The sequence below is a fragment of the Hypomesus transpacificus genome, chromosome 11 (genome assembly GCF_021917145.1).
Source record: "Hypomesus transpacificus isolate Combined female chromosome 11, fHypTra1, whole genome shotgun sequence".
Taxonomy (NCBI): Eukaryota; Metazoa; Chordata; class Actinopteri; order Osmeriformes; family Osmeridae; genus Hypomesus; species Hypomesus transpacificus.
Window position 1 is genome coordinate 415,950 of NC_061070.1, and position 26,920 is coordinate 442,869.

The 26,920-nt window shown below is 50.7% G+C and overlaps 1 protein-coding gene across 1 annotated transcript in view; it reads right to left on the reverse strand.

Moving 5' to 3' along the window:
• The window catches only part of prim2 (DNA primase subunit 2), a 71,019-nt gene that overhangs the window by 7,698 nt on the left and 36,401 nt on the right, over positions 1–26,920 (reverse strand). Inside the window, exons 8-12 of the mRNA XM_047028611.1 lie at positions 24,289–24,356; positions 21,397–21,469; positions 19,889–20,074; positions 5,505–5,631; positions 3,991–4,073 (exon numbers count right to left, since the gene is read on the reverse strand). Of these exons, the coding sequence (XP_046884567.1) occupies positions 3,991–4,073; positions 5,505–5,631; positions 19,889–20,074; positions 21,397–21,469; positions 24,289–24,356 (537 nt within the window). The remainder of the gene's footprint in view (positions 1–3,990; positions 4,074–5,504; positions 5,632–19,888; positions 20,075–21,396; positions 21,470–24,288; positions 24,357–26,920) is intronic.

Here is a 26,920-nt window from a genome sequence, read left to right on the forward strand (position 1 = left end):
CTGGTGAAGGACATGGAGCAGACCAAACACAGGACTGACTCTCCCTGGTGAAGGATACACTATGGAGCAGACCAAACACAGGACTGACTCTCCCTGGTGAAGGATACACTATGGAGCAGACCAAACACAGGACTGACTCTCCCTGGTGAAGGATACACTATGGAGCAGACCAAACACAGGACTGACTCTCCCTGGTGAAGGATACACTATGGAGCAGACCAAACACAGGACTGACTCTCCCTGGTGAAGCACATGGAGCAGACCAAACACAGGACTGACTCTCCCTGGTGAAGGATACACTATGGAGCAGACCAAACACAGGACTGACTCTCCCTGGTGAAGGATACACTATGGAGCAGACCGAACACAGGACTGACTCTCCCTGGTGAAGCACATGGAGCAGACCAAACACAGGACTGACTCTCCCTGGTAAAGCACATGGAGCAGACCAAACACAGGACTGACTCTCCCTGGTGAAGGATACACCATGGAGCAGACCAAACACAGGACTGACTCTCCCTGGTGAAGGATACACTATGGAGCAGACCGAACACAGGACTGACTCTCCCTGGTGAAGGATACACTATGGAGCAGACCAAACACAGGACTGACTCTCCCTGGTAAAGCACATGGAGCAGACCAAACACAGGACTGACTCTCCCTGGTGAAGCACATAGAGCAGACCAAACACAGGACTGACTCTCCCTGGTGAAGGACACACCATGGAGCAGACCAAACACAGGACTGACTCTCCCTGGTGAAGGATACACTATGGAGCAGACCAAACACAGGACTGACTCTCCCTGGTGAAGGATACACCATGGAGCAGACCAAACAGAAAGTCTTCATTGACTCGCCAATTGGAAAGCCCGCCACATCGGTTGCCGTGACGACGCTGAGGGCGCCACGGTAGCAGACGTACGGTAGCAGTGGCCCTGCAGGGTCACTAGGAGTGTTGGGTCATGATCGCACAGCGGACACAGGCGACACACACACACAACCCCGAGAAATAAAAAAGGCAGAGGAGGAAAATTGGTGCCCATAGCATCTTATGAATATATATTGTGCTGTCCTGTCAGTCTGTCTGAGCCTCTGTCCCCTAGTGCGAGGTGACTGAATGGTTGCCATGGAGGCCAGAGTGAGGAGCAGAGGGGTGACGTGTAGGTCGTGACCACTGAGGTCAGAGGTGGCAGGGGCAGAACCATGGTGAGAGGGCAGGGCAGATGACCTCCAGGTCACATCACTGACGGCTTTCCCCTTTAGGCTCGTGTCTGTCTGGCACTCACCAGCTCTGGACATCCATCCTCCTATTCTCCTACTCCCTCCCTCCCTTCCTCCCCCCCTCCCTCTCTCTCCCCCCTTTCTCCATCTCTCTCTCCCCCCTTTCTCCATCTCCCTCCCTCTCTCTCTCTCTCTCTCTCTCCCCCTTTCTCCATCTCTCTCCCTCTCAACAAAATATCCCACTTACCATCCTGTCAAAGACGGTGAACTAAGTCATCTTCCCTCCTTCCCCCTTCCATCCTCTCCTCCCTTCCCTTCCCTCCCTCCCTCCCTGCCTCCTCCCCTCCCTCCCTGCCTCCTCCCCTCCCTCCCTGCCTCCCCTCCACCGGGTGTGTGTACGTGAGTCTGCTAAGTTCCTCATGGGTCAGGTGATTCATCTCACTTGATGAGGAGGTCCCTGTGGGCCAAACTGCTCTACTAAATTAGCACTCCAGTTCTTATGTGTCCTTAGTGGCGGGCAACTGGCTTCACAATCCAATCAATATTTAAAACGGATCCTTTCCGCACACACGCTCGCGTGTAACGTAGAAGGGCTTGGAAGCCGGAGTTTACCACCCCACTGCACCGCGATGGGGACGGGACGGAGCGCCGGGAAACACAACAGGAAGCTGAATTGATGATTCCTGCTGGGGTGGTAACGTAAACGAGACCCGCGTAAACACCAAGCTTGTATTTGAGGCTCCTGGTGACATTTTGATGGAAAAGAGGCTCCATTTAGAGAGGAGTGTTTCAGACAGACGCATGTTTGGCTACCACGTCTGACAGGTCTGAAGGAGAGGAAACATTTCAATTGGTCAATTCACAGCGGGAAATGAAAGCTTGGAGCTTGTTATTTATTTAGTGGTGGTGGGGTTTTTTTTCTTAGGAGCTGTGAGGAAAAGGGAAAAGATGAGATCTCTACAGAACAAACAGTTACAGAATATCAGTTCTTCGAATCAGTAGTGGAGTACATGAGATCGTCTCGCAAACATAACCATGAATTGTATTCAGTAAACTACTATGGTACAGGTCGACTCCTATTAAGAAGACCATCTCTGTGTGTTTGTGTGTGCAAGTGTGTGTGTGTGCGAGCTACTGTGTAAACGTGGGCTGTCGTCACCAGAAAACCAGATAATCTTGCTTGTAAACAGATTTCTCAGCTGGAATTAAATACCGTCAGATCTTTCCACATGTACATTACACTGTAGTCTCGCATACCTGGAGCCTGTATGTGTGTGTGTGTGTGTGTGTGTGTGTACTGTATTCGTTCCCAATAAGACACTGAACAGTGAGCTTTACGGCCCCATTAAAACCAGAACCGTGAATTTAATGAAGGCATTAAAGTCCATAACTCTCGAAGAACATAACAGCCAGACCTTACAACTTCATTTAATTACCTGCACCATTGAACCCTCTTTAATGTGTTGAGAGAACACATTGGAAGTGCTTTAAAAAAGGGAGCGTCTTATAATATGGAGCAGATTTGGTTTAAAGACAGCGTTGCTAGGGTACTGAGGGCAGTGAACTCACCAGGCTGGGGTGGTGTGTCACTGTACCAAGGCTCTGCAGGAAAGACAGAAGTACTGCAGGCCTGCTGCAGTACCATACTAACTAACCCAGCTACCATCCTGTACTGTATCTCTCTAACCCAGCTACCATCCTGTACTGTATCTCTCTCTAACCCAGCTACCATCTTGTACTGTATCTCTCTCTAACCCAGCTACCATCCTGTACTGTATCTCTCTAACCCAGCTACCATCCTGTACTGTATCTCTCTCTAACCCAGCTACCATCCTGTACTGTATCTCTCTCTAACCCAGCTACCATCCTGTACTGTATCTCTATAACCCAGCTACCATCCTGTACTGTATATCTCTCTAACCCAGCTACCATCCTGTACTGTATCTCTCTCTAACCCAGCTACCATCCTGTACTGTATCTCTATAACCCAGCTACCATCCTGTACTGTATCTCTCTAACCCAGCTACCATCCTGTGCTGTATCTCTCTAACCCAGCTACCATCCTGTACTGTATCTCTCTAACCCAGCTACCATCTTGTACTGTATCTCTCTCTAACCCAGCTACCATCCTGTACTGTATCTCTCTAACCCAGCTACCATCCTGTACTGTATATACAGCAGCTGCAACCACCAGCACACAACTCTAAAGATCTGTGAGGTAAATTACTACTATTAGAGAAAAATAATAATACAAAATAAAAAAACAAATTCAATTTCAGCAACCTCTTCAGAACTGTACGAAGCCATTAGCGGTTACATTTGACATTGTTATAAGTCAATTAGAGTTCTGCCAATATTTTAACAGACCAAAATTGCTTGGCTTTACAAAACTTTCAGTTTGGAGAAAATATCAATTAACTTCCCTGTCCCTGCCTTATTTTCAACTCCACCAACCTCACACTACATTATGCTGCGCTCAGCACATTACTACTGAAAACACGATGGGCTCAACAGTGTTCATAAATACGATGTGGCATGGGTTTGTGTGTCGTCTGTGTGTGTATGTGGTGTGGGCGTGTGCATCTGTCTGCATGGTGTATGTATGTGTGTGTGTGGTGTGTGAGTGTGTGTGTGGTGTGTGAGTGTGTATGTGTGTGTGGTGTGTGAGTGTGTGTGTGTGTAAGTGTGTGGTGTGTTAGTGTATGGTGTGGTGTGGGGTGTGAATGTGTGTGTGTGTGTGTGTGTGAGTGTGTGTGTGCAGGGCATCACCTGGTTGACTCCAGAAGGAGAGACCTTATAGGACAGCAGTTTCTGCTTCAGAAGCTCAGGGTCACTGTGACGAAATGGACACCCTGCAGAACCAGGGAGGGAAGCCTGTTAGTGGAGGAGGGGCAACGCTGGTACACACACACACCCTGCAGAACCAGGGAGGGAAGCCTGTTAGTGGAGGAGGGGCCACGCTGGTACACACACACACACACCCTGCAGAACCAGGGAGGGAAGCCTGTTAGTGGAGGAGGGGGCAACGCTGGTGCACACACACTGAAGTACCACACGCACACACACACTGAAGTACCACACACACACACACACTGAAGTACCACACACACTGAAGTACCACACGCACACACACACTGAAGTACCACACACACACACTGAAGTACCACACACACACACACACACTGAAGTAACCTACACACAAACTGGCATATACACACACTGCAGAACTACACACAAAACACACTAAACAGAGAAATAACCACTTGAAGAAAAAATCTAATCAAAGAGGACTAATTCAATTTCAGAAAATTATTTTAGATCTGTATGAAACCATTAAGGGTGACATTTAACATGGTTAGGAGTTCATTAGAGTTCCGCCAGGATTTAAACCGACCAAAATTGCTTTGCTTTAAAAAAGTTTCCTTTCGAGGTAAATCTCAATGAGTTTCATGATCTTGTTATTAGCTCCTGTGAACTGGTGCTCTCAACCGCCATGCTCTAGAGGGCAGTCAGGTGGCTGAGCGGTTAGATAATCTGGCTAGTAATGAGAAGGTCGCTGGTTCGATTCCCGGCCGTGCCATATGACATTGTGTCCTTGGGCAAGGCACTTTAGCCTACTTGCCTCGGGGGAATGTCCCTGTACTTACTGTAAGTCGCTCTGGATAAGAGCGTCTGCTACAAGAGATGAGTGTGTACGTACAAACACGAGAGCTAAACACAGACAGCTGCTTGACCTTTAGTACTGATAGACCGACGCACTGCTGGTCACTGTCTTACTGACCTTTCTACATGCAGTATTTGTACATTGCCTGCGCTGGATGAAAGCGCCAGCTGAACTAAAAACACGTGGAACGTTCGCAGCAGGCATCATTCTGTGAGGGCTTCCAAGGGTTCGCTGGTATATCAGCTCCCACTAACTAAATTCTGCCTGCTGGCATGTCCACTAGGCTGCACTCCCTTCAACAGATGGGCATGGTAACAACAAAGCCACTTCTCATTGGATACGACCAAGTATGTTTTTCATTGGCTGAGACTTATTATGGCAGCAATTTAAGCGCTTTTCATTGGCTGAGACTTAATGTGGCAGCAATTTGAGCATTTGTCATTGGCTGAGACTGAAGATGGCAGCAATTTTAGCATTTTTCATTGGCTGAGACTGAAGATGGCAGCAATTTAACTTTTTCATTAGCTGAGACGAAATCTGGCAAGCAATTGAACCGTTGGGAATTGGCTGAGACTAAATATGGCGGCAAAAAGGCCATCTGTCATTGGTTTATCCTCACCGTGGTGGTCGCCTTGGCTGGGAGCGTTTGACAGAATCACCTTCATGCAGCTGTAGGGAGTGTAGTCAGTCCTCTTGCCTTCCTTCCCAAACATGTGGCGGATGCTGTAGGCATAGGCTTTATCAAACTGGAGAGAGAGAGAGAAGATGGAGATAAATGGAAAGAGAGAGAGAGGGGGGGAGAAAGACAAGGAGGTATGTTATCTAGGGTAGTAGTGACAGAGTGGAGGAGGAAGCAAAACGAGGACGGGGATGGGTGGTTGGGGTGAAGCAGACATGTTGTCGTACATCATGCGGGTGTTGGCAGGGTGTTTTCCGGGGTGAACGATGGAGCTATTAGAGAGAACCTCCTGTAGAGGTGGCGCCACACTCCACACAGCTGGGGCGGCATCATGGGCAACAGGGCTACTTCTAACTCCCTGCCTCTCTCCTCTCCTTCACCTCGACCTAGCTCAACCCCATTTCCACCTCTCACTCCTTTCTCCTCTACTCTCCCCTTACCCGTTCTCTTCTCTTACCCTTTTCTCTGCTACCTTTTCTCCTAACTTCCCCCTCTCTTCTCCTCACCTCCTAACCTCCCCCTCTCACCAACTCACCTCCTAACCTCCCCCTCACCTCCCCCTCTCTTCTTCTCACCTCCTAACCTCCACCTCTCCCCTCCTCTCCATACTAAACTAGGATCTTTCATTCCCTCAGGGAAGCCAGGGGCATGCAACTGATCAGACTGTCTTCCCTTCATTCTCCCTCCCTCTCTCTCTCCCTCCCTCTCTCCCGTCTTGTCCTGTAATATACGACCTGTGCTTAAGAAACCATTCCAGTGTTTGTGTTCGATGGGGGTCAGTGCATTCAATCTCGGTGGATAAGTCTGTTTGCCAATCATACACACTACGTTGGAACGGGACGTACAAACGCTTCACCCCAGAGCTGGTGCAACAGTGCATGTGGGGGCATGTTCACGTCAGAGCTGGTCAAATCAACAGTGCATGTGTGTGTGGGGGGGGGGGGGGGGGGGGGGGGAACGACATCCATCACTTTCGTGCTCATCATAATCCATTAAAACTGCAATAAAACCTCTGAACTTGACAAGGTGACAAGATTCCCACACGAGCGACGCAGAAGCATAAAACCCACTCACCAATCCCAGATTCATTACATGGTGGTCCTAAGGATTTAGGAGCCATTTCCAGTTTAAAGATCGCAGCCCACTGCATCAAAATGACCCCAGGAACCATCCAGGGGTAATAGGACATTTATTGTTGGAAAGTGTCGTACTGAATTTAACTGCAGCTGATGCATATTCATGAGGGAGAATAATAACTCTGGAACTTGAGAATGTATCGTAAAAGACTAATGAACAAATGAGCACACACACACACACACACACACACACACACACACACTAGGGGACTAATGAAAGACAAGAAGTAAAGAAGAAACCGCCCCTTCCTTTGTGCACCATTGTGGAGCTCGAAGAGCACGCCTCCATGACCAGATAGGTGCTGAAACAGCCAACAGCCAGTCAAGTAGTCAGTCAGCAAAGCAGCCAGCCAGTCAGGTAGTCAGCCAGCCAGTCAGGTAGACAGACAGCTAGTCAGGTAGACAGACAGCTAGTCAGCCAGCCAGGTAGTCAGCCAGCCAGTCAGGTAGACAGACAGCTAGTCAGCCAGGTAGTCAGCCAGCTAGTCAGCCAGTCAGGTAGTCAGCCAGCCAGTCAGGTAGACAGACAGCTAGTCAGCCAGGTAGTCAGCCAGCTAGTCAGCCAGTCAGGTAGTCAGCCAGCCAGTCAGGTAGACAGACAGCTAGTCAGCCAGATAGTCAGCCAGCTAGCCAGCTAGTCAGCCAGTCAGTCAGGTAGTCAGGCAGCCAGGTAGTCAGCCAGCCAGCCAGGTAGTCAGCCAGCCAGTCAGGTAGTCAGGCAGCCAGGTAGTCAGCCAACTAGCCAGCTAGCCAGCCAGTCAGGTAGATAGACAGCTAGTCAACCAGGTAGTGAGCCAGCTGGTCAGCCACATGCGTTTGTGTTGGGTGGTGAGAGTGGATTTGAGTGTGATGTGTGTCTGACAGTGCGTCTGTGTAGTGGGTGGGTGTGGGGTTCATGTGTGTGTGTGTGTGTGTGTGGGGTTCATGTGTCTGTGTGTGTGTGGGCTTCGTGTGTGTGTGTGTGTGTGTGTGGGGTTCATGTGTGTGTGTGTGTGTGTGTGTGTGTGTGTGAGACACACTGCATGTATTTGTTTGTGTGAGTAGGTGTCAAACCAAAACAGCCCTATCACTAGCACTTGACCCCACAGCCTACTGGGAGATACGACCTCAGAGCAACACCCTTCCATGAACGCTGATGATCTTCTCTGAAACTACTTTCTGAGAGAATGGATCAATGGGGTAATGATACCAAACTGCAAACTTTCAAACAAACAAAACTTTGAGAACATTAGTCTCAGCTTTTCTCTTTGACTGAATCTTGTTTCGACAATCAGGGATGGAGGATTGGGAGCAAAGACCTTCTTTCCTGACTGTGTGTCTGTGTGTGTACTGTTTATCTGTCTCTGTGTGTGTGTGTACTGTTTATCTGTTTGTGTGTGTGTGTACTGTTTGTGTGTGTGTCTAAACTATTGCCCATGTTTGTGTGTACTGAATGTCAGTGGGGGGGGTGTATATTTGTCTGTTCACTGTATGTCAGTCTGTGTGTATGTACTGAATGCCTGTTTGTGTGTATGTACTGAATGCCTGTTTGTGTGTATGTACTGAATGCCTGTGTGTGTGTGTGTGTGTGTGTACTGAATGTCTGAGTGTGTGTGTGAGAGAGAACGGGACGGGAGCGGGGATGAGAGGAGAGTGTAGAACACCCGGGCCGTGTGTTCTGCTGGTTGGCGTCTAGCGGGCGAGGAAGGGGAGGGCGAGGCAGGGCAGGGCGAGGCAGGGGAGGGCGAGGCAGGGCAGGGCGAGGCAGGGGAGGGCGAGGCAGGGGAGGGCGAGGCAGGGGAGGGCGAGGCAGGGCAGGGCGAGGCAGGGCAGGGAAAGGCAGGGCTCCCCCCGTGCCTCACCCACACGCCTCCGACCCCACTCAAGCCCCCCGCGTCGCTCCTCTGGGATCACCCTCCCTCCACCCTCCGTGTGGTGGAGGGTGTGGGGGAGACCGCAGCCAGAGAGGCCCAGGTGTGGTGGAGGGTGTGGGGGAGACCGCAGCCAGAAAGGCCCAGGTGTGGTGGAGGGTGTGGGGGAGACCGCAGCCAGAAAGGCCCAGGTGTGGTGGAGGGTGTGGGGGAGACCGCAGCCAGAGAGGCCCAGGTGTGGTGGAGGGTGTGGGAGAGACCGCAGCCAGAGAGGCCCAGGTGTGGTGGAGGGTGTGGGAGAGACCGCAGCCAGACCGCCAGGGCTTTGGCTCAACAGGGATCGCTGGCTGCAGGTTACAAGAAGCCACGCTGGTATAGAATCATCAGAGAAGACAGCTCTCTGTAGCACCCCATCAATAACAGAACGCCAATTACTCCTAACTTCTCTGATTTACTGTTGTGGGGATTAGACACACACATGCAGACAGAGAGAGAGACGCCCAGAATATACTGTATATAGACAGATGGAGGTATCACTGCATATCCCCAGTTTCCTTCACTACTTATCAGGGTTATTATAGATGAATAAGGAACCAGGAAACGCTGCATAAACGACAGATAAACAGCCTCCCATGGCCTCTGACAGACTCCGAGGGCCTTCGACAGATTTCCATATCTCGCTGAGCCAAATTCCTCCTCCCAACACTGCTTCACAGCTCCCAGGCTCTGACGATTACAGAATCACATTTTCGCCGCTCGCTCTGTGTGTAAATGAGACGCCCTGCTCTCGTACTCCAGATCTGAGCCGTCTGGGTTCTCTCAGGAACAAAGAACGGCTTCTCCCACGTTCTGGTTTGAGGATCCTGCTAGGAGAACACAAGGACGAGGCACGCGTGCGCACACACACACACACAGGCCAAAGTTGAAATCCTAATCCTTGAGATCTTGCCGTTCACCAGCTTGTTTGTCTAGCTTTGTGATCTCATCGAGTCTGGAGGAAAGGTCCGGTCTAAGCCTTGTGGATGGACTGTCCAGACTGCTCTGAGAGGAGCAGATGTTTTGAAGGGCCAAGCTTGTCTATCCTCTGCGGGCTCCGTCTCAGTGGTCATCCTTCAAACTCTATCTCCCTCCCTCCTTCAAACTCTATCTTCCACCCTCCTTCAAACTCTCCCCCACACATCTCTCAACTTGTCCAGTTCTGCAACACCCGGAGCTACGATCCTAATGGTCTGAAAGGGCTGTCCTGCCTGGTTAGCAGTTAGTCTGTCTACCTCAGTCTAGTTACAGTCCGTGTACCTCAGTCTAGTTACAGTCCGTCTACCTCAGTCTAGTTACAGTCCGTGTACCTCAGTCTAGTTACAGTCCATCTACCTCAGTCTAGTTACAGTCCGTCTAGTTACAGTCCGTCTACCTCAGTCTAGTTACAGTCCGTCTAGTTACAGTCCGTCTACCTCAGTCTAGTTACAGTCCGTGTACTTCAGTCTAGTTACAGTCCGTGTACCTTAGTCTAGTTACAGTCCGTCTATCTCAGTCTAGTTACAGTCCGTCTACCTCAGTCTAGTTACAGTCCGTCTACCTCAGTCTAGTTACAGTCCGTGTACCTCAGTCTAGTTACAGTCCGTCTACCTCAGTCTAGTTACAGTCCGTCTAGTTACAGTCTGTCTACCTCAGTGTAGTTACAGTCCGTGTACCTCAGTCTAGTTACAGTCTATCTACCTCAGTCTAGTTACAGTCCGTCTACCTCAGTCTAGTTACAGTCCGTGTATTTCAGTCTAGTTACAGTCTATCTACCTCAGTCTAGTTACAGTCCGTGTACCTCAGTCTAGTTACAGTCCGTGTACCTCAGTCTAGTTACAGTCCGTCTATCTCAGTCTAGTTACAGTCTGTCTACCTCAGTCTAGTTACAGTCTATCTACCTCAGTCTAGTTACAGTCCGTCTACCTCATTCTAGTTACAGTCCGTCTACCTCATTCTAGTTACAGTCCGTGTACCTCAGTCTAGTTACAGTCCGTCTATTTCAGTCTAGTTACAGTCCGTCTACCTCAGTCTAGTTACAGTCCGTCTACCTCAGTTTAGTTACAGTCCGTGTACCTCAGTCTAGTTACAGTCCGTGTACCTCAGTCTAGTTACAGTCCGTCTACCTCAGTCTAGTTACAGTCCGTCTAGTTACAGTCCGTCTACCTCAGTGTAGTTACAGTCCGTGTACCTCAGTCTAGTTACAGTCTATCTACCTCAGTCTAGTTACAGTCCGTCTACCTCAGTCTAGTTACAGTCCGTGTATTTCAGTCTAGTTACAGTCTATCTACCTCAGTCTAGTTACAGTCCGTGTACCTCAGTCTAGTTACAGTCCGTCTATCTCAGTCTAGTTACAGTCTGTCTACCTCAGTCTAGTTACAGTCCGTCTACCTCAGTCTAGTTACAGTCCGTGTACCTCAGTCTAGTTACAGTCCGTGTACCTCAGTCTAGTTACAGTCCGTCTAGTTACAGTCCGTCTACCTCAGTCTAGTTACAGTCCGTCTAGTTACAGTCCGTCTACCTCAGTCTAGTTACAGTCCGTCTACCTCAGTCTAGTTACAGTCCGTCTACCTCAGTCTAGTTACAGTCCGTGTACCTCAGTCTAGTTACAGTCCATCTACCTCAGTCTAGTTACAGTCCGTCTACCTCAGTCTAGTTACAGTCCGTCTACCTCAGTCTAGTTACAGTCCGTCTACCTCAGTCTAGTTACAGTCCGTCTACCTCAGTCTAGTTACAGTCTATCTACCTCAGTCTAGTTACAGTCCGTGTACCTCAGTCTAGTTACAGTCCGTCTATCTCAGTCTAGTTACAGTCTGTCTACCTCAGTCTAGTTACAGTCCGTCTACCTCAGTCTAGTTACAGTCCGTCTACCTCATTCTAGTTACAGTCCGTCTACCTCATTCTAGTTACAGTCCGCTACCTCAATATAGTTACAGTCCGTCTACCTCAGTCTAGTTACAGTCCGTCTACCTCAATCTAGTTACAGTCCGTCTACCTCAATCTAGTTAGAGTCCGTCTACCTCCGTCTAGTTACAGTCTGTCTACCTCAGTCTAGTTACAGTTTCTCGTCTTCATGGTTCTTTAGTTTAGTACTATTTCTACACCTTGATCTTTTTTTATACAGCTTACGATGGAAGGAGTTGGAGCTTATCTGGGTCCGTTATTAGAAATACTGCATAAAGACAGGACTCAACTTTACAACGTGTCCACATGTGATGTGAGGCCTGCCTTTCCACATCCCATGTCCTCCTCTGTCCCCACCTGAGGCCTGCCTTGCCACATCCCATGTCCTCCTCTGTCCCCACCTGAGGCCTGCCTTGCCACATCCCATGTCCTCCTCTGTCCCCACCTGAGGCCTGCCTTGCCACATCCCATGTCCTCCTCTGTCCCCACCCGAGGCCTGGAGCGCTAATGATGAAGACAACGAGAGCCATGACGTGATGGAAAGTCTCAGGAACAAGAGCTCCAGCGTCCTCGTCGAGACGTGTTTGTCATTACGACAGCCGAGAGGATCAGGACGAGAGAATGAAAGGAGGAGGTCCTCGGCTTGCCGTTTCAACAGACTTCTGTTCTTCACATTTGAATAAATAATTGCATTCATCTTGGTTTCAGTGGCGCTCCTTCGAGTTACCAATTAGAGTAATTGTCCGTTTCTGTAAACGAGGTGCATGTTTGGATGGATGAGCTGACTGTTGTCTGCTCCTCTTAACAAGGCATGCCGGCTTCATCAGACTTAATTGGCGAGCTTCAAAACAATTATAAACAGTGATTAGAAAGGGAGTCCTTTCTGGCGCTGGGCTAACCAGTGATTACCTAGATCTTTCCAAAGAGGCCCAGCTTCCTTCTCGCCAAAGAGGAACGCCATAATCAAGGAAAATCTATTGCTAATCTACTGAAAGTGTACTGTGTTTCTATGTTGATTTGAGCGTTTTGAAGTTCTGGTTTTTACGTGTGTGTGTGTGTGTACCAGTGTGAGTGTTTGGGAGAGCACCTGTGTATGCACATGTATGTCTGAGTGTGTGTATCTGCTTGCCTGTTCACCCAAGTGTGTTTTAGGGACGATCTGATTGAGTGTGTTTGTGTATGTGTGAGGTTAACATCGCTCTTCCACAGGTCAGTGTGTGTCTGTGTGGTTAACATCTCTCTTACAGAGGTCAGTGTGTGTGAGGTTAACATCCCTCCTCCAGAGATCTGTGTGTGTGTGTGTGGTTAACATCTTTCTTCCAGAGATCTGTGTGTGTGTTTTAAGACCTCAATAAACTCTCAGCCGTAAAATATGTTCCAACATGCAGCTGCTGAACAAACAGAGAGCACCTGCTCAGGAGAAACAGGGGCGCAAACAGAACAACAACTAACAGCCAACAAGAGGGATGACGATTCTCTCTGGTTCAGACTCTGACTCTCTCCCGGATAATGATGCTAGTGTACCGCGCCTTGGAAAGGCCCTCCTCGCACAACAATGTGAGTTAATGACTAAATAAATAACATAACTAAAGCTAAAATCCCATAATGAGATGAAACACATGGCGTTAAACACAGTCAGCGTCTGTAAGCACCCCCGGGCCACCTAGCAGTTCACCTACCATCGGGCAGCCTGCAAATCCAAACAGCCTATAAGTCAAACAGCCTGCAAATCTAAACAGCCTAGAAGTCAAACAGCCTGCAAATCCAAACAGCCTAGAAGTCAAACAGCCTGCAAATCCAAACAGCCTAGAAGTCAAACAGCCAACAAATCCACCACCTGTTCCCTCAGGCTGCATCTAACGCACACTAAAGGCTAACACAGCTGGTGGAGACTGGGTACAGAGTGTGTCTGGAGGCCTGCTGCATCCTGGAGGCCTGCTGCATCCTGGAGGCCTGCTGTATCCTGGAGGCCTGCTGTATCCTGGAGGCCTGGTACATCCTGGAGGCCTGGTACATCCTGGAGGCCTGCTGTATCCTGGAGGCCTGCTGTATCCTGGAGGCCTGCTGTATCCTGGAGGCCTGCTGTATTCTGGAGGCCTGCTGCATCCTGGAGGCCTGCTGTATCCTGGAGGCCTGCTGTATCCTGGAGGCCTGCTGTATCCTGGAGGCCTGGTACATCCTGGGGGCCTGGTATATCCTTGGGGCCTGCTGTACCTGGAGGCCTGCTGTATCCTGGAGGCCTGGTACATCCTGGAGGCCTGGTACATCCTGGAAGCCTGCTGTACCCTGGAGGCCTGGTACATCCTGGAGGCCTGCTGTATCCTGGAGGCCTGGTACATCCTGGAGGCCTGCTGTATCCTGGAGGCCTGGTACATCCTGGAGGCCTGGTACATCCTGGAGGCCTGCTGTATCCTGGAGGCCTGCTGAATCCTGGAGGCCTGCTGTATCCTGGAGGCCTGCTGTATCCTGGAGGCCTGCTGTATCCTGGAGGCCTGGTACATCCTGGAGGCCTGCTGTATCCTGGAGGCCTGCTGTATCCTGGAGGCCTGGTACATCCTGGAGGCCTGCTGTATCCTGGAGGCCTGGTACATCCTGGAGGCCTGGTACATCCTGGAGGATGCAGGATGTGCTGTGCCTGAGGCCTGTGAGGGAGAGGCCTTCAGGGCAGCCCCATCACTTATTCACACCACATCAACTGCAGGCCACCATCAATAATAGACGTGACGGGGATTCATCCGGCGCCAACACGTCCAGGCACATTAAAGACGGTTTTCCAACAGGAGATAGCTCGCGCAGGCCACAGGCTGTTCACATGAGGGGCTGACTGAGGGGCTCTGTGTGGGTCCAGTTGGGCGAAAAATTATTAACCTTGACTTGACATCCAAACTGAGCAGAGAGAGAACGTTCCAAGAGACTGCCAAAATACTGAGCCCTTCAGAGGAGGGAGCGGGGGGGGAGAGAGAGAGATGGGGGAGAGAGGAGGAGGGGGAGAAAGAGAGTGGAAGAGAGTGAGAAAGAGGGAAATAGATGGGTGAGAGAGGGAGAGTGATAAAGAGGGGTAGAGAGAGAGAGAGGGGTAGAGGAAGACAGAGGGAAATAAATGCGGGAAAGAGGAAGAGTGAGAAAGAGGGGGAGAGAGAAGGAGAAGATAAATGTCGAGATTATAATAATTCGATCTCTTTTCCCTCTCCCTAGTCTATAACATTTTGCCCCTCGGCACCACTTCCTCTTGCTCCCGTTATCGTCTCTCCCCTCTTTTCCTTTCCTCCCCTCCGCACACTCATCTCCTCTCCCTCTCTCTCCCCCCCTCCACACTCATCTCCTCTCTCTCTCTCCTCTCCTCCACACACTCATCTCCTCTCCCTCTCTCTCCCCCCCCCCCAGACTCATCTCCTCTCTCTCTCTCCTCTCCTCCACACACTCATCTCCTCTCCCTCTCTCTCCCCCCCCCAGACTCATCTCCTCTCTCTCTCTCCTCTCCTCCACACACTCATCTCCTCTCCCTCTCTCTCCCCCCCCCCCCAGACTCATCTCCTCTCTCTCTCTCCTCTCCTCCACACACTCATCTCCTCTCCCTCTCTCCCCCCCCCCCCAGACTCATCTCCTCTCTCTCTCTCCTCTCCTCCACACACTCATCTCCTCTCCCTCTCTCTCCCCCCCCCAGACTCATCTCCTCTCTCTCTCTCCTCTCCTCCACACACTCATCTCCTCTCCCTCTCTCTCCCCCCCCCCCAGACTCATCTCCTCTCTCTCTCTCCTCTCCTCCACACACTCATCTCCTCTCCCTCTCTCTCCCCCCCCAGACTCATCTCCTCTCTCTCTCCTCTCCTCCACACACTCATCTCCTCTCCCTCTCTCTCCCCCCCCCCAGACTCATCTCCTCTCTCTCTCTCCTCTCCTCCACACACTCATCTCCTCTCCCTCTCTCTCCCCCCCCCAGACTCATCTCCTCTCCCTCTCTCTCCCCCCCCCCCCCAGACTCATCTCCTCTCCTCCTCCCTCTCTCCAGGATGTGAGGAGCAGGGTGATGAGGCGGCATGTGAAGCTCGCCCGCCGAGAATCAACGTCGACACGCCACATACATCAAGGGGAGAGAGCCGTGACCCCGCCCCCCTCTCCTCCACCCCCACCTGAGAGGGGGGCAGAGGGGAGCCGGCCAGCCGGGAGAAGGAGCACCGGAGAGGACGAGAGCGGCAGGAGGGGCATGAAGGGGCGGAGGAAGTAAGGGAGGAATGGATGACAAGAGAGAGAGGGAGCAGGCAAACTCGACACTGTGTTACCAGGCACACTCGACACTGTGTTACCAGGCACACTCGACACTGTGTTACCAGGCACACTCGACACTGTGTTACCAGGCACACTCGACACTGCTACCAGGCACACTCGACACTGTGTTACCAGGCACACTCGACACTGTGTTACCAGGCACACTCGACACTGCTACCAGGCACACTCGACACTGTGTTACCAGGCACACTCGACACTGTGTTACCAGGCACACTCGACACTGTGTTACCAGGCACACTGGACACTGTGTTACCAGGCACACTCGACACTGTGTTACCAGGCACACTGGACACTGTGTTACCAGGCACACTCGACACTGTGTTACCAGGCACACTCGACACTGTGTTACCAGGCACACTCGACACTGTGTTACCAAGCACACTCGACACTGTTACCAGGCACACTCGACACTGTGTTACCAGGCACACTCGACACTGTGTTACCAGGCACACTCGACACTGTGTTACCAGGCACACACGACACTGTGTTACCAGGCACACTCAACACTGTGTTACCAGGCACACAAGACACTGTGTTACCAGGCACACTCGACACTGTGTTACCAGGCACACTCGACACTGTGTTACCAGGCACACTCGACACTGTGTTACCAGGCACACTCGACACTGTGTTACCAGGCACACTCGACACTGTGTTACCAGGCACACTCGACACTCTGTTACCAGGCACACTCGACACTGTGTTACCAGGTACACGAGACACTGTGTTACCAGGTACACACAACACTGTGTTACCAGGCACACTCAACACTGTGTTACCAGGCACACACAACACTGTGTTACCAGGCACACTCGACACTGTGTTACCAGGCACACAAGACACTGTGTTACCAGGCACACTCGACACTGTGTTACCAGGCACACTCGACACTGTGTTACCAGGCACACTCGACACTGTGTTACCAGGCACACTCGACACTCTGTTACCAGGCACACTCGACACTGTGTTACCAGGTACACGAGACACTGTGTTACCAGGTACACTCAACACTGTTACCAGGCACACTCAACACTGTGTTACCAGGCACATGAGACACTGTGTTACCAGGTACACTCGACACTGTGTTACCAGGCACACTCGACACTGTTACCAGGCACACTCGACACTGTGTTACCAGGCACACTCGACACTGTGTTACCAGGTACACTCGACACTGTGTTACCAGGCACACTCGACACTGTTACCAGGCACACTCGACACTGTGTTACCAGGCACACACGACACTGTGTTACCAGGCACACTCGACACTGTGTTACCAGGCACACTCGACACTGTGTTACCAGGCACACACGACACTGTGTTACCAGGCACACTCAACACTGTGTTACCAGGCACACTCGACACTGTGTTACCAGGCACACTCGACACTGTGTTACCAGGCACACTCGACACTCTGTTACCAGGCACACGAGACACTGTGTTACCAGGTACACGAGACACTGTGTTACCAGGTACACTCAACACTGTTACCAGGCACACTCAACACTGTGTTACCAGGCACATGAGACACTGTGTTACCAGGTACACTCAACACTGTGTTACCAGGCACACTCGACACTGTGTTACCAGGCACACTCGACACTTTGTTACCAGGCACACTCGACACTGTGTTACCAGGCACACTCAACACTGTGTTACCAGGCACACTCAACACTTGTGTTACCAGGCACACTCGACACTGTGTTATCAGGCACACTCGACACTGTGTTACCAGGCACACGAGACACTGTGTTACCAGGCACACAAGACACTGTGTTACCAGGCACACGAGACACTGTGTTACCAGGCACACAAGACACTGTGTTACCAGGCACACGAGACACTGTGTTTACCAGAGGGGAAGAGTGGAAATACTCGTATGACAATTCAATCGGTCCCATCAGAAAACTGCACATCATTTTAATAACACGAGACATCACTGCTGTCACATGGAGAGAGTGAGAGTGAGAGAATGAGTGGGAATCAGAGAGAGAGAGCAAGAGAGAGAGAGGGCAAGAGAGAGAGAGAGAGAGCGAGAGGCTGTCCCCAACACAGCACCTCACCAGCCTGTTTTCAGTCTGTCACCACCAGTATCACCTGTCCTATGCGTGCCCCCCTGCTCCATCACCACACTGCTGTCAGGCCTGTATAACCACATGCATTATTCAGCTGCTGCTTGATTCCCCTCACTTGCATGACAGATCGACTCTGTAAAATAAATACATAAAAAAAAAAATACAAAAACAAAGGCAGATCTATTTTCACAGGGATTAACCCACTGAGGACATTTCAAATGAACAAACAAATGTATTACTATGATGTAGCCCTTAACACTAGCAGGTTTGTGTTTTGGCAAGTGACACATCCTGTGGACCTGAAAATAACAAGGCCAAAGATAAACAACAAATATATTTATTCTAACCTGTAGATGACACACCTGTCTCCAGACAGTCTGAGAGACACAGGATAATCCCTGGAGGATAAACCTGGATTCCTCAGCGTGAGGCCACTGTCACACACCCTACCTGAACTCTATCTACAGCCCCGCATCCCAACCATGAAATCACCCGGTACTCTAACTCATTAACCACAGCTAGCTACCATTACACACTCTCTGACACACACATACACACACACTCCTTGAGAGAGAGGGGGATAGAGAGGAGAGTGAGGGATGGAGAGAGGGATAGAGAGAGGGGGGATTGAGAGAGGATAGAGAGAGAGGGATTGAGAGAGGGGGATAGAGTGAGGGGGAGAGAGAGTGAGTGATATAGAGAGAGGGGGATAGAGAGAGGCGGGATTGAGAGAGAGAGAGGGATAGACAGAGATATGGATAGAGAGAGAGATGGATAGAGAGAGATAGGGATAGAGAGTGAGGGGGAGAGAGTGAGAGGGATAGAGAGTGGGGGATAGAGTAAGTAAGTAAGACTTTATTTATATAGCACTTTTCATACAAGAATTGCAGCTCAAAGTGCTTTACATAAAATCATAGAGTGAGGGGGATAGAGAGAGTGAGGGATAGAGAGAGAGACAGGGAGAGAGGGATTGAGAGAGAGCAAGGGATAGAGATCCAGGGATGGAGAGAGAGAGAGGGAGAGCAGACTAGACTGAGGTGATTTTAGGAAAGCACCCATCAGTTACCTGGGAAGAGGAGGAAGATGAAGAGAACGAGGAGGAAGAGAACGAGGAGGAAGAGAACGAAGAGGAAGAGAAGTTTGACAACATTTAAATGTTCTTGTTAAATGTACCAGGCCTCCAGGATGTACCAGGCATGCAAGAGAGATTGGAAATGTAAAACATACATTCCATCTGAAACAACTCAATCTTTGACATCCAAGATCGTTTCTTTTGGATCTCACACTAACCAACCACCATGTTTTACCCCGACAGCATATTCTAGTAGTATAACACAACATACTCTGCCATGATTCAAATACATTTCACTGACATTCTTTCTAAGGTCTCCACTAGGCATGGTCTGGTATCAGATTTTGATGGTAGGATAACCTTGAGAAAAACAACCACGGTATCGCGATTACAGTTCTAAAATATTTTGTTGGAACACAAAAATACCACAACACCATTCTTATTGTCTGTTTTTTACCTCTGTATAACTCGAGACAACTATCAACGCCGCAGAAATCTGCGCTTCACAGCGTGAGAAATGGTTGAAATGTGTACGTTTCACAGCCAATGTGTGAGATTTGAAAGACCTATAATGGGCTAATCTGCTCACCCCCAATATTTTTCTATGGCTCTGGTGTAACGTAGGCTAACGTGAAACTAGCTGATGCTAGCTAGTTAATTAGCAGTGTTCTCTGCCTCAGTCGGTAACATGCCAAAAGTACTGTTCAATAGTACTGTTGGTGTTTATTTCACCAGCGCTAAACACGCTAACTCTCTTAACTTGTTGCAACCTGAGGGTTACTTTCTCCGCTGCGTAAAACCTGAGGGATTCCTGCACTTTCTGTCTTTGACGAGACATTAAAAAAAAATATAACGTAGAAAATTTGAGAGGTATTGAAACCGTGACGTTTTCAAACCGCGGTATACCTTGAAAGCGGTAACCGGCCCAGGCCTAGTCTCCACGTAAACTTATGTTGAACTCGGATCAAGTGAAGGACATGTTTACCTTGTCAGTGTCCACCTTGCCCTTGATGAACTCTGACCTCCAGAACTGCAGGGCCTGCTCCAGAGTGAGGCCGATGCCCTTCAGGAACAGGCCGTACTGCATGCGCCCGCCGTGCCGCAGGTGGTGGCTCTCCCTCAGGGCGCGGTGGAGCTGCCGCATGCACAGGGGGAAGGACCTGGAGGAGAGCTGGGGGAGGCAGCAGAGAGGCATGGGGGACCAGGATATGGAGGAGATGTGGGGGAGGCAGCAGAGAGGCATGGGGGACCAGGATATGGAGGAGGAGATGTGGGGGAGGCAGCAGAGAGGCATGGGGGACCAGGATATGGGGGAGGAGATGTGGGGGAGGAGATATGGGGGACCAGGATATGGAGGAGGAGATGTGGGGGAAGAGATGTGGGGGAGGAGATATGGGGGAAGAGATGTGGGGGAGGAGATATGGGGGAGGAGATGTGGGGGAAGAGATATGGGGGAGGAGATATGGGGGAGGAGATATGGGGGAAGAGATATGGGGGAGGAGATATGGGGGAGGAAATATGGAGGAGGAGATATGGGGGAGGAGATGTGGGTGAGGAGATATGGGGGACCAGGATATGGGGGACCAGGATATGGAGGACGAGATATGGGGGAAGAGATATGGGGGAGGAGATATGGGGGCGGAAATATGGGGGACCAGGATATGGGGGACCAGGATATAGGGGAGGAGATGTGGGGGAGGAGATGTGGGGGAGGAGATGTGGGGGAGGAGATATGGGGGAGGAAATATGGGGGAGGAGATATGGGGGAGGAGATATGGGGGGGGGAGATATGGGGGAGGAGATATGGGGGAGGAAATATGGGGGACCAGGATATGGGGGACCAGGATATGGGGGAGGAGATATGGGGGAGGAAATATGGGGGAGGAAATATGGGGGACCAGGATATGGAGGAGGAGAAATGGGGGAGGAGATATGGGGGAGGAGATATGGGGGAGGAAATATGGGGGAGGAGATATGGGGGAGGAGATGTGGGTGAGGAGATATGGGGGACCAGGATATGGAGGAGGAGATATGGGGGAGGAGATATGGGGGAAGAGATATGGGGGAGGAAATATGGGGGACCAGGATATGGGGGACCAGGATATGGGGGAGGAGATGTGGGGGAGGAGATGTGGGGGAGGAGATGTGGGGGAGGAGATGTGGGGGAGGAGATATGGGGGAGGAGATATGGGGGGGGAGATATGGGGGAGGAGATATGGGGGAGGAAATATGGGGGACCAGGATATGGGGGACCAGGATATGGGGGAGGAGATATGGGGGAGGAAATATGGGGGAGGAAATATGGGGGACCAGGATATGGGGGAGGAGAAATGGGGGAGGAGATATGGGGGAGGAGATATGGGGGAGGAGAAATGGGGGAGGAGGTATGGGTGAGGAGATATGGGGGAGGAGAAGGGCAAACAGTAAGTCTGTGTGTGTCAGTGTGTGAGTGTATGTATGTGTGTGTGTGTGTCAGTGGGTGTGTGTACTGACCGGGTCTATCTGCTCCAGGGAGATCCTCCCGATGTTCTTCTGGATGCTGTAGTCCTGGCCCACGTAGGCATGACTACAGGAGGAGATGAGGAACAGTGTTATCCCAAAGAGGAAGAGAACGAGCTTTAGGTCCCTCGTCCTCTCCCTCGGCCTCTCCCTCGGCCTCTCCCTCGGCCTCTCCCTCGGCCTCTCTCTCGTCACAAAGCGACACGCCACAGCAGAAAAAGATCTCAACAACTTTGGGTCTCGTCTCCTTGTCTTACCCCTGAGATAAAAGGTTAAAAAGTTCCAGATCAATTACATTGATCAATATCAGTTTGATTGATATCCCAGTGTTTGACATTAGGGCCAGACCCTCCATAAATGAACTGACTTGCCTTAAGTAACTTTAGTGGGCCTTGCCAATGAACAACTGATCAATAAAACACTAAGACAGACACACACACCCCTGTAATTAGATCCGTTGAACAAAACCTACACGCTCCATCAACTGAAGACCCTCCTGTACTGTGTAATCAAAAAAACATCAAGACATGATGAATTTCACCATATATGGTACACACACACACGACTGGTTATTGTGTATTTATTCCATGAGAGTAATTCAATTAAATACCCTCCTGAATGACACACTAGATATCAAACCTCCCCAAGCTGGAAAAAGATGATAAATCATGTATAACATACAGCCTCTAAATACTGCTCTAATACACGCTTGACTCTGACCTCAAACCCCACGCCTCTGCATCCAAATAAGAGATGCGAGAGTCTGCTGAACATGTTGTAAAAGGGCATCACTGGCACTGTAAAAGCTGTCTTTGAAAACAGATTTGTGGTGTCGGTGATGCAGGGGGATCCTGAAGGGGAGTTGGCAGGGCGAGAGAAGAGCTCTCTCTCTCCCTCTCTCCCTCTCTCTCTCTCTCACACAGTACCACACACGACAGGAGGATGAGCTGCCTGATGTTAAGTACACGGGTGTGCATTCACACATACACACACTCCAGTGAACACTCAAGCCCAGGCTTCCGCAGGCTGCTTAAGCTGTGATGGAGAGCCCCTGTGCCCCGCCCTGCCCTCCTGGTCCCGGCCCTCTCCTCTCATCAGCCTGCTTAGCTAAAGGCCCCTGCTGTCTTCCAGGGCAGGGAGACTGGCTCTCCTCTCTCTCTCTCTCTTATCTGGCAGGTCCAGATCACGAGCTTGCAAGGGCACCAGAGTAGCTCGCCCTGTTCCCCAAACGTTCTCCCACACACCCTTGCTCTTTATCCCTCCCTCTCTTTCCGGCCACTCTCTCACCCTTGTTTGTCTGCTTCTCTCCCTCCTCCCCTCTCTCACCCCCCCCCGTGTGACAACTTATGACCCTTATTCACTAGGCTGTGGAGTGGCCGGCCCCCACCCACTGATGGCTGGGTGGCGGCGGGGAGGACGTGGTGGTGGATGCATGTAAGGAGGGCTGGATGTGGGTGTGTGTGTGTGGGGGGGGGCTGGATGTGGGGGGGATTTAGAACAGTTGTGTGGTTGGGATGGATGTGGTGGATGGGGGGTAAATACAGAGAGCAGGGCTTTCCAGATCCAGCAGAGCTCCTTCCTGTGTCCTGCTGGACTCACACCTGCAAGGGATCTATTAATCCTAGTGTGTGTGTGTGTGCGTGCCGGGGCCGGGGCTGAGTCATTTCCCCACAGCACAGACTCTGACCCTGACACGAACCAGCGAGGCCACTGAGAGAAAGCACCGCGGTGGCTGTAGACGGAGCAAGAGGACGTGTCTGAGGGGGTGTGCTGAAGGAGAATAACGTCCAGAGCAACGTGCGTGTGTGTGCATGCATCCCTGTGTGTGTGTGTGTGTGTGTTAGGGGAGAGGGTCTAATGTGTTACCACCCAGCAGTATCCTGGGAACAGGGGTGAACACTTCCTGGTCACGCCACTATAAAGAAAAGCAGTGGCACATTAGTTCTGCTGTGTGGCTCCATTATCAGGCTTGGAGGGGGAGAGGACACGTGCCCTCAGAGGACCTGCTGCCGCTGCTGGGCAACCACAGACCCAAGGGCTTCTGGGAAACAGAGGCAAACAGCTGGATCACGGTAAACCAGTCTCCTACTAAAAAAACGGTCTCCTACAAATGACCCATCCTAAGATAGGTTTGTCATGGGTCTTATTTTAGATTATGTCCGGGGTGAAATCCACACAAGACCTGCGAGTGTCAAGTTTGCTGTTTTCAGTTTACTACAGCCAGGTCACTCTTAGTCTAGAAGTATAATGCCCTGATTGTTACTGCCCTGGGTGAGAAGGAGGAATAGTCAGGAGGAGATGGAGGAATAGTCAGGAGGAGAAGGAGGAATAGTCAGGAGGGGATGGAGGAGTCAGGAGGAAATGGTGGAGTTAGGAGGGGATGGAGGAATAGTCAGGAGGAGAAGGAGGAATAGTCAGGAGGAGAAGGAGGAATAGTCAGGAGGGGATGGAGGAGTCAGGAGGAAATGGTGGAGTCAGGAGGGGATGGAGGAATAGTCAGGAGGAGATGGTGAGGAGTCAGGAGGGGATGGAGGAGTCAGGAGGGGATGGTGAGGAGTCAGGAGGAAATGGTGGAGTCAGGAGGGGATGGTGGAATAGTCAGGAGGAGATGGTGAGGAGTCAGGAGGGGATGGAGGAGTCAGGAGGGGATGGTGAGGAGTCAGGAGGGGATGGAGGAGTCAGGAGGGGATGGTGGAATAGTCAGGAGGAGATGGTGAGGAGTCAGGAGGGGATGGTGAGGAGTCAGGAGGGGATGGAGGAGTCAGGAGGGGATGGTGGAGTCAGGAGGAAATGGTGGAGTCAGGAGGGGATGGAGGAGTCAGGAGGGGATGGAGGAGTCAGGAGGGGATGGTGGAGTCAGGAGGAGATGGTGAGGAGGTCTGTTACCTGAGGTGGCTGAGTAGAGGCTGGAGACGTTCATCTGACTGGACCACCGGAAGGGACCGTGCTGTCAGCTGGAGAGGCAGGAGGAGGAAAGGAAGAGAAGAGGAAAGGAGGAAGGGAGGAGGAGAGGAAGAGAAGAGGGGACGAGGAGGGGAAGAGAAAAGGGGAGGAGGAGAGGAAGAGGAGAGCGTAGGAAGAGAATAGGGGAGGAGGAGAGAAGAGAAGAAGGGAGGAGGAGGAGAGGAAGAGAAGAGGGGAGGAGGAGAGGAAGAGAAGAGGGGAGGAAGAGGAGAGGAAGAGAAGAGGGGAGGAGAGGAAGAGAAGAGGGGAGGAGAGGAAGAGGAGAGGAAGAGAAGAGGGGAGGAGGAGAGGAAGATAAGACGGGAGGAGGAGGAGAGTAAGAGAAGAGGCGCGAGATGGAGGAGGGAGGGAAGAAAAGAGGGAGGTGGAGGGAGAGAGAGAACAGAGGAAGGGGAACAAATAAGAAACACAAAACAAGTCAAGATACAGCATAATACACAACATCAGCAAACACAACTTCAATGATTGAACAAATCAGTAAAAAGCTTTGGCTAAGGCTGACTGTCCCTAAGTGCCTCTAATAAAGGAACTGAACCACGGCCAAATGCTTCTCTCTGCAAAAACGGGATGTAATTATGGGTCGCTTTTCTTTGAGTCGTCTCCAGAAACAAAGTGTAAACCGCCGTCATTTTCAACACTTCTAATTTCATAGTTATACATGTTCATCTCATCTGAGTTCAAATCCTCATTTCAATCTCCAGCCAATCCCTTCAACTAGTGGTGCAGATTGACGGACGTATTGTGGATGGATGACCCCAGTGTGGCCAGGCAGATGGCCTCAGGAGGCCGGGGAGCGGGGAGGGAGAGGGGAGGAGGACGTCTCCCCAGCCCTGAGTCTATTCTGGGCTGCTCTGGCTCTGAGTGGGTGGGGGAATCTGCCGGTCAGATGGGAGAAACAGCTTTCAATTTCACGCTTTTTAATGAAGTACTCTCTCTGTGATGTCCCTTTCGTCCCCTTCCCCCCCCCCCCCCCCCCTCCACAGTGAACGGCCATTATAATAACACAGCCGTCACAATGGCGCGTCCCTCGTAGAGGAGCGATAGGGATGGAACATTTCTCTATCCTGCTAGCTGGTGATCCGGATAATTGCTAGGATATAGGAGTGACTTCCTGGAGTGGAGACGACCGAGCCCGCCCCCCCATCGAGCCCCCCTCCACCCCCCCCCCCACCCGTCCCCCGCGGTGAAGGACAGGGACACATCGCCAAGCAACCACGTATGACCTGAGACAGGTGGACGACCCTCTTCCTGCTACTTCATTACCATGGCAATCACTTCCTGCTCCAGACACTAGACCGGCGTTCTATTGGATGCTGATTGGGTATCCGGCCTCTGTGCATGTGTTCTATTGGATGCTGATTGGACGCTCGGCTGCTGTACACACGGTGTATTGGATGCTGAGTGGATAGGGGCTTGGCTCCTGATCCCATCATCTATACATATGGAGTGTGTATTACACACACACACACACACACCTCCAGATGGCACACGCACATCTTCAGATACACGTCTTCAAAAATACACACATTTTCAGATATACAGTGCCCTCCAAAAGTATTGGAACAGTGAGGCGAATTCCTTTATTTTTGCTGTAGACTGAAAACATTTGGGCTTGACATCAAATAATTAACGTGAGACCAGAGATCAACGTTTCAGCTTTTATTTCCAGGTATTTACATCAGCATCTGATGCACAACTAAGAAAATATCACATTTTGTTTGAATCCACCCATTTGTCATGTGATCAAAAGTATTGGAACAGATATACTTAAAACATATTTAAGTGAATAAGACTTAATATTTAGTTGCAAATCCTTTGCTTTCAATAACTGCAGCAAGTCTGTGACCCATTGACGTCACCAAACTTTTGCATTCTTCCTTTTTGATGCTTTCCCAGGCTTTCACTGCAGCCTCTTTCAGTTGTTGTTTGTTTTGTGGGGTTCCTCCCTTCAGTCTCCTCTTAAGCAGGTAAAATGCATGCTCTATAGGGTTTAAGTCTGGAGATTGACTTGGCCAGTCTAATACCTTTCATTTCTTGCCCCTGATGAACTCCTTTGTTGTTTTGGCAGTGTGTTTTGGGTCGTTATCTTGCTGCATGATGAAGGCTCTGCCAATCAGTTTGGTTGCATCTTTCCTTAAATTGGCAGACAAAATGTTTCTGTAGACTTCCGAGTTCATTTTGCTGCTGCCATCATGTGTTACATCCTCAATGAAGATTAATGAGCCCGTCCCAGAAGAAGCCATGCAAGCCCAAGCCATGACATTACCTCCACCGTGTTTCACAGATGAGCTTGTGTGTTTGGGATCATGAGCAGTTCCTTTCTTTCTCCAAACTTTAGCCTTTCCATCACTTTGGTAAAAGTTAATCTTTGTCTCATCAGTCCATAAAACTTTGTCCCAGAATTTTTGAGGTTCATCTCTGTACTTTTTGGCAAATTCCAGCCTGGCCTTCCTATTCTTCTTGCTAATGAGTGGTTTGCATCTTCTGGTGTAGCCCTTGTACTTTTGTTCATGAAGTCTTCTGCGAACAGTAGATAGTGATACCTTCACTCCTG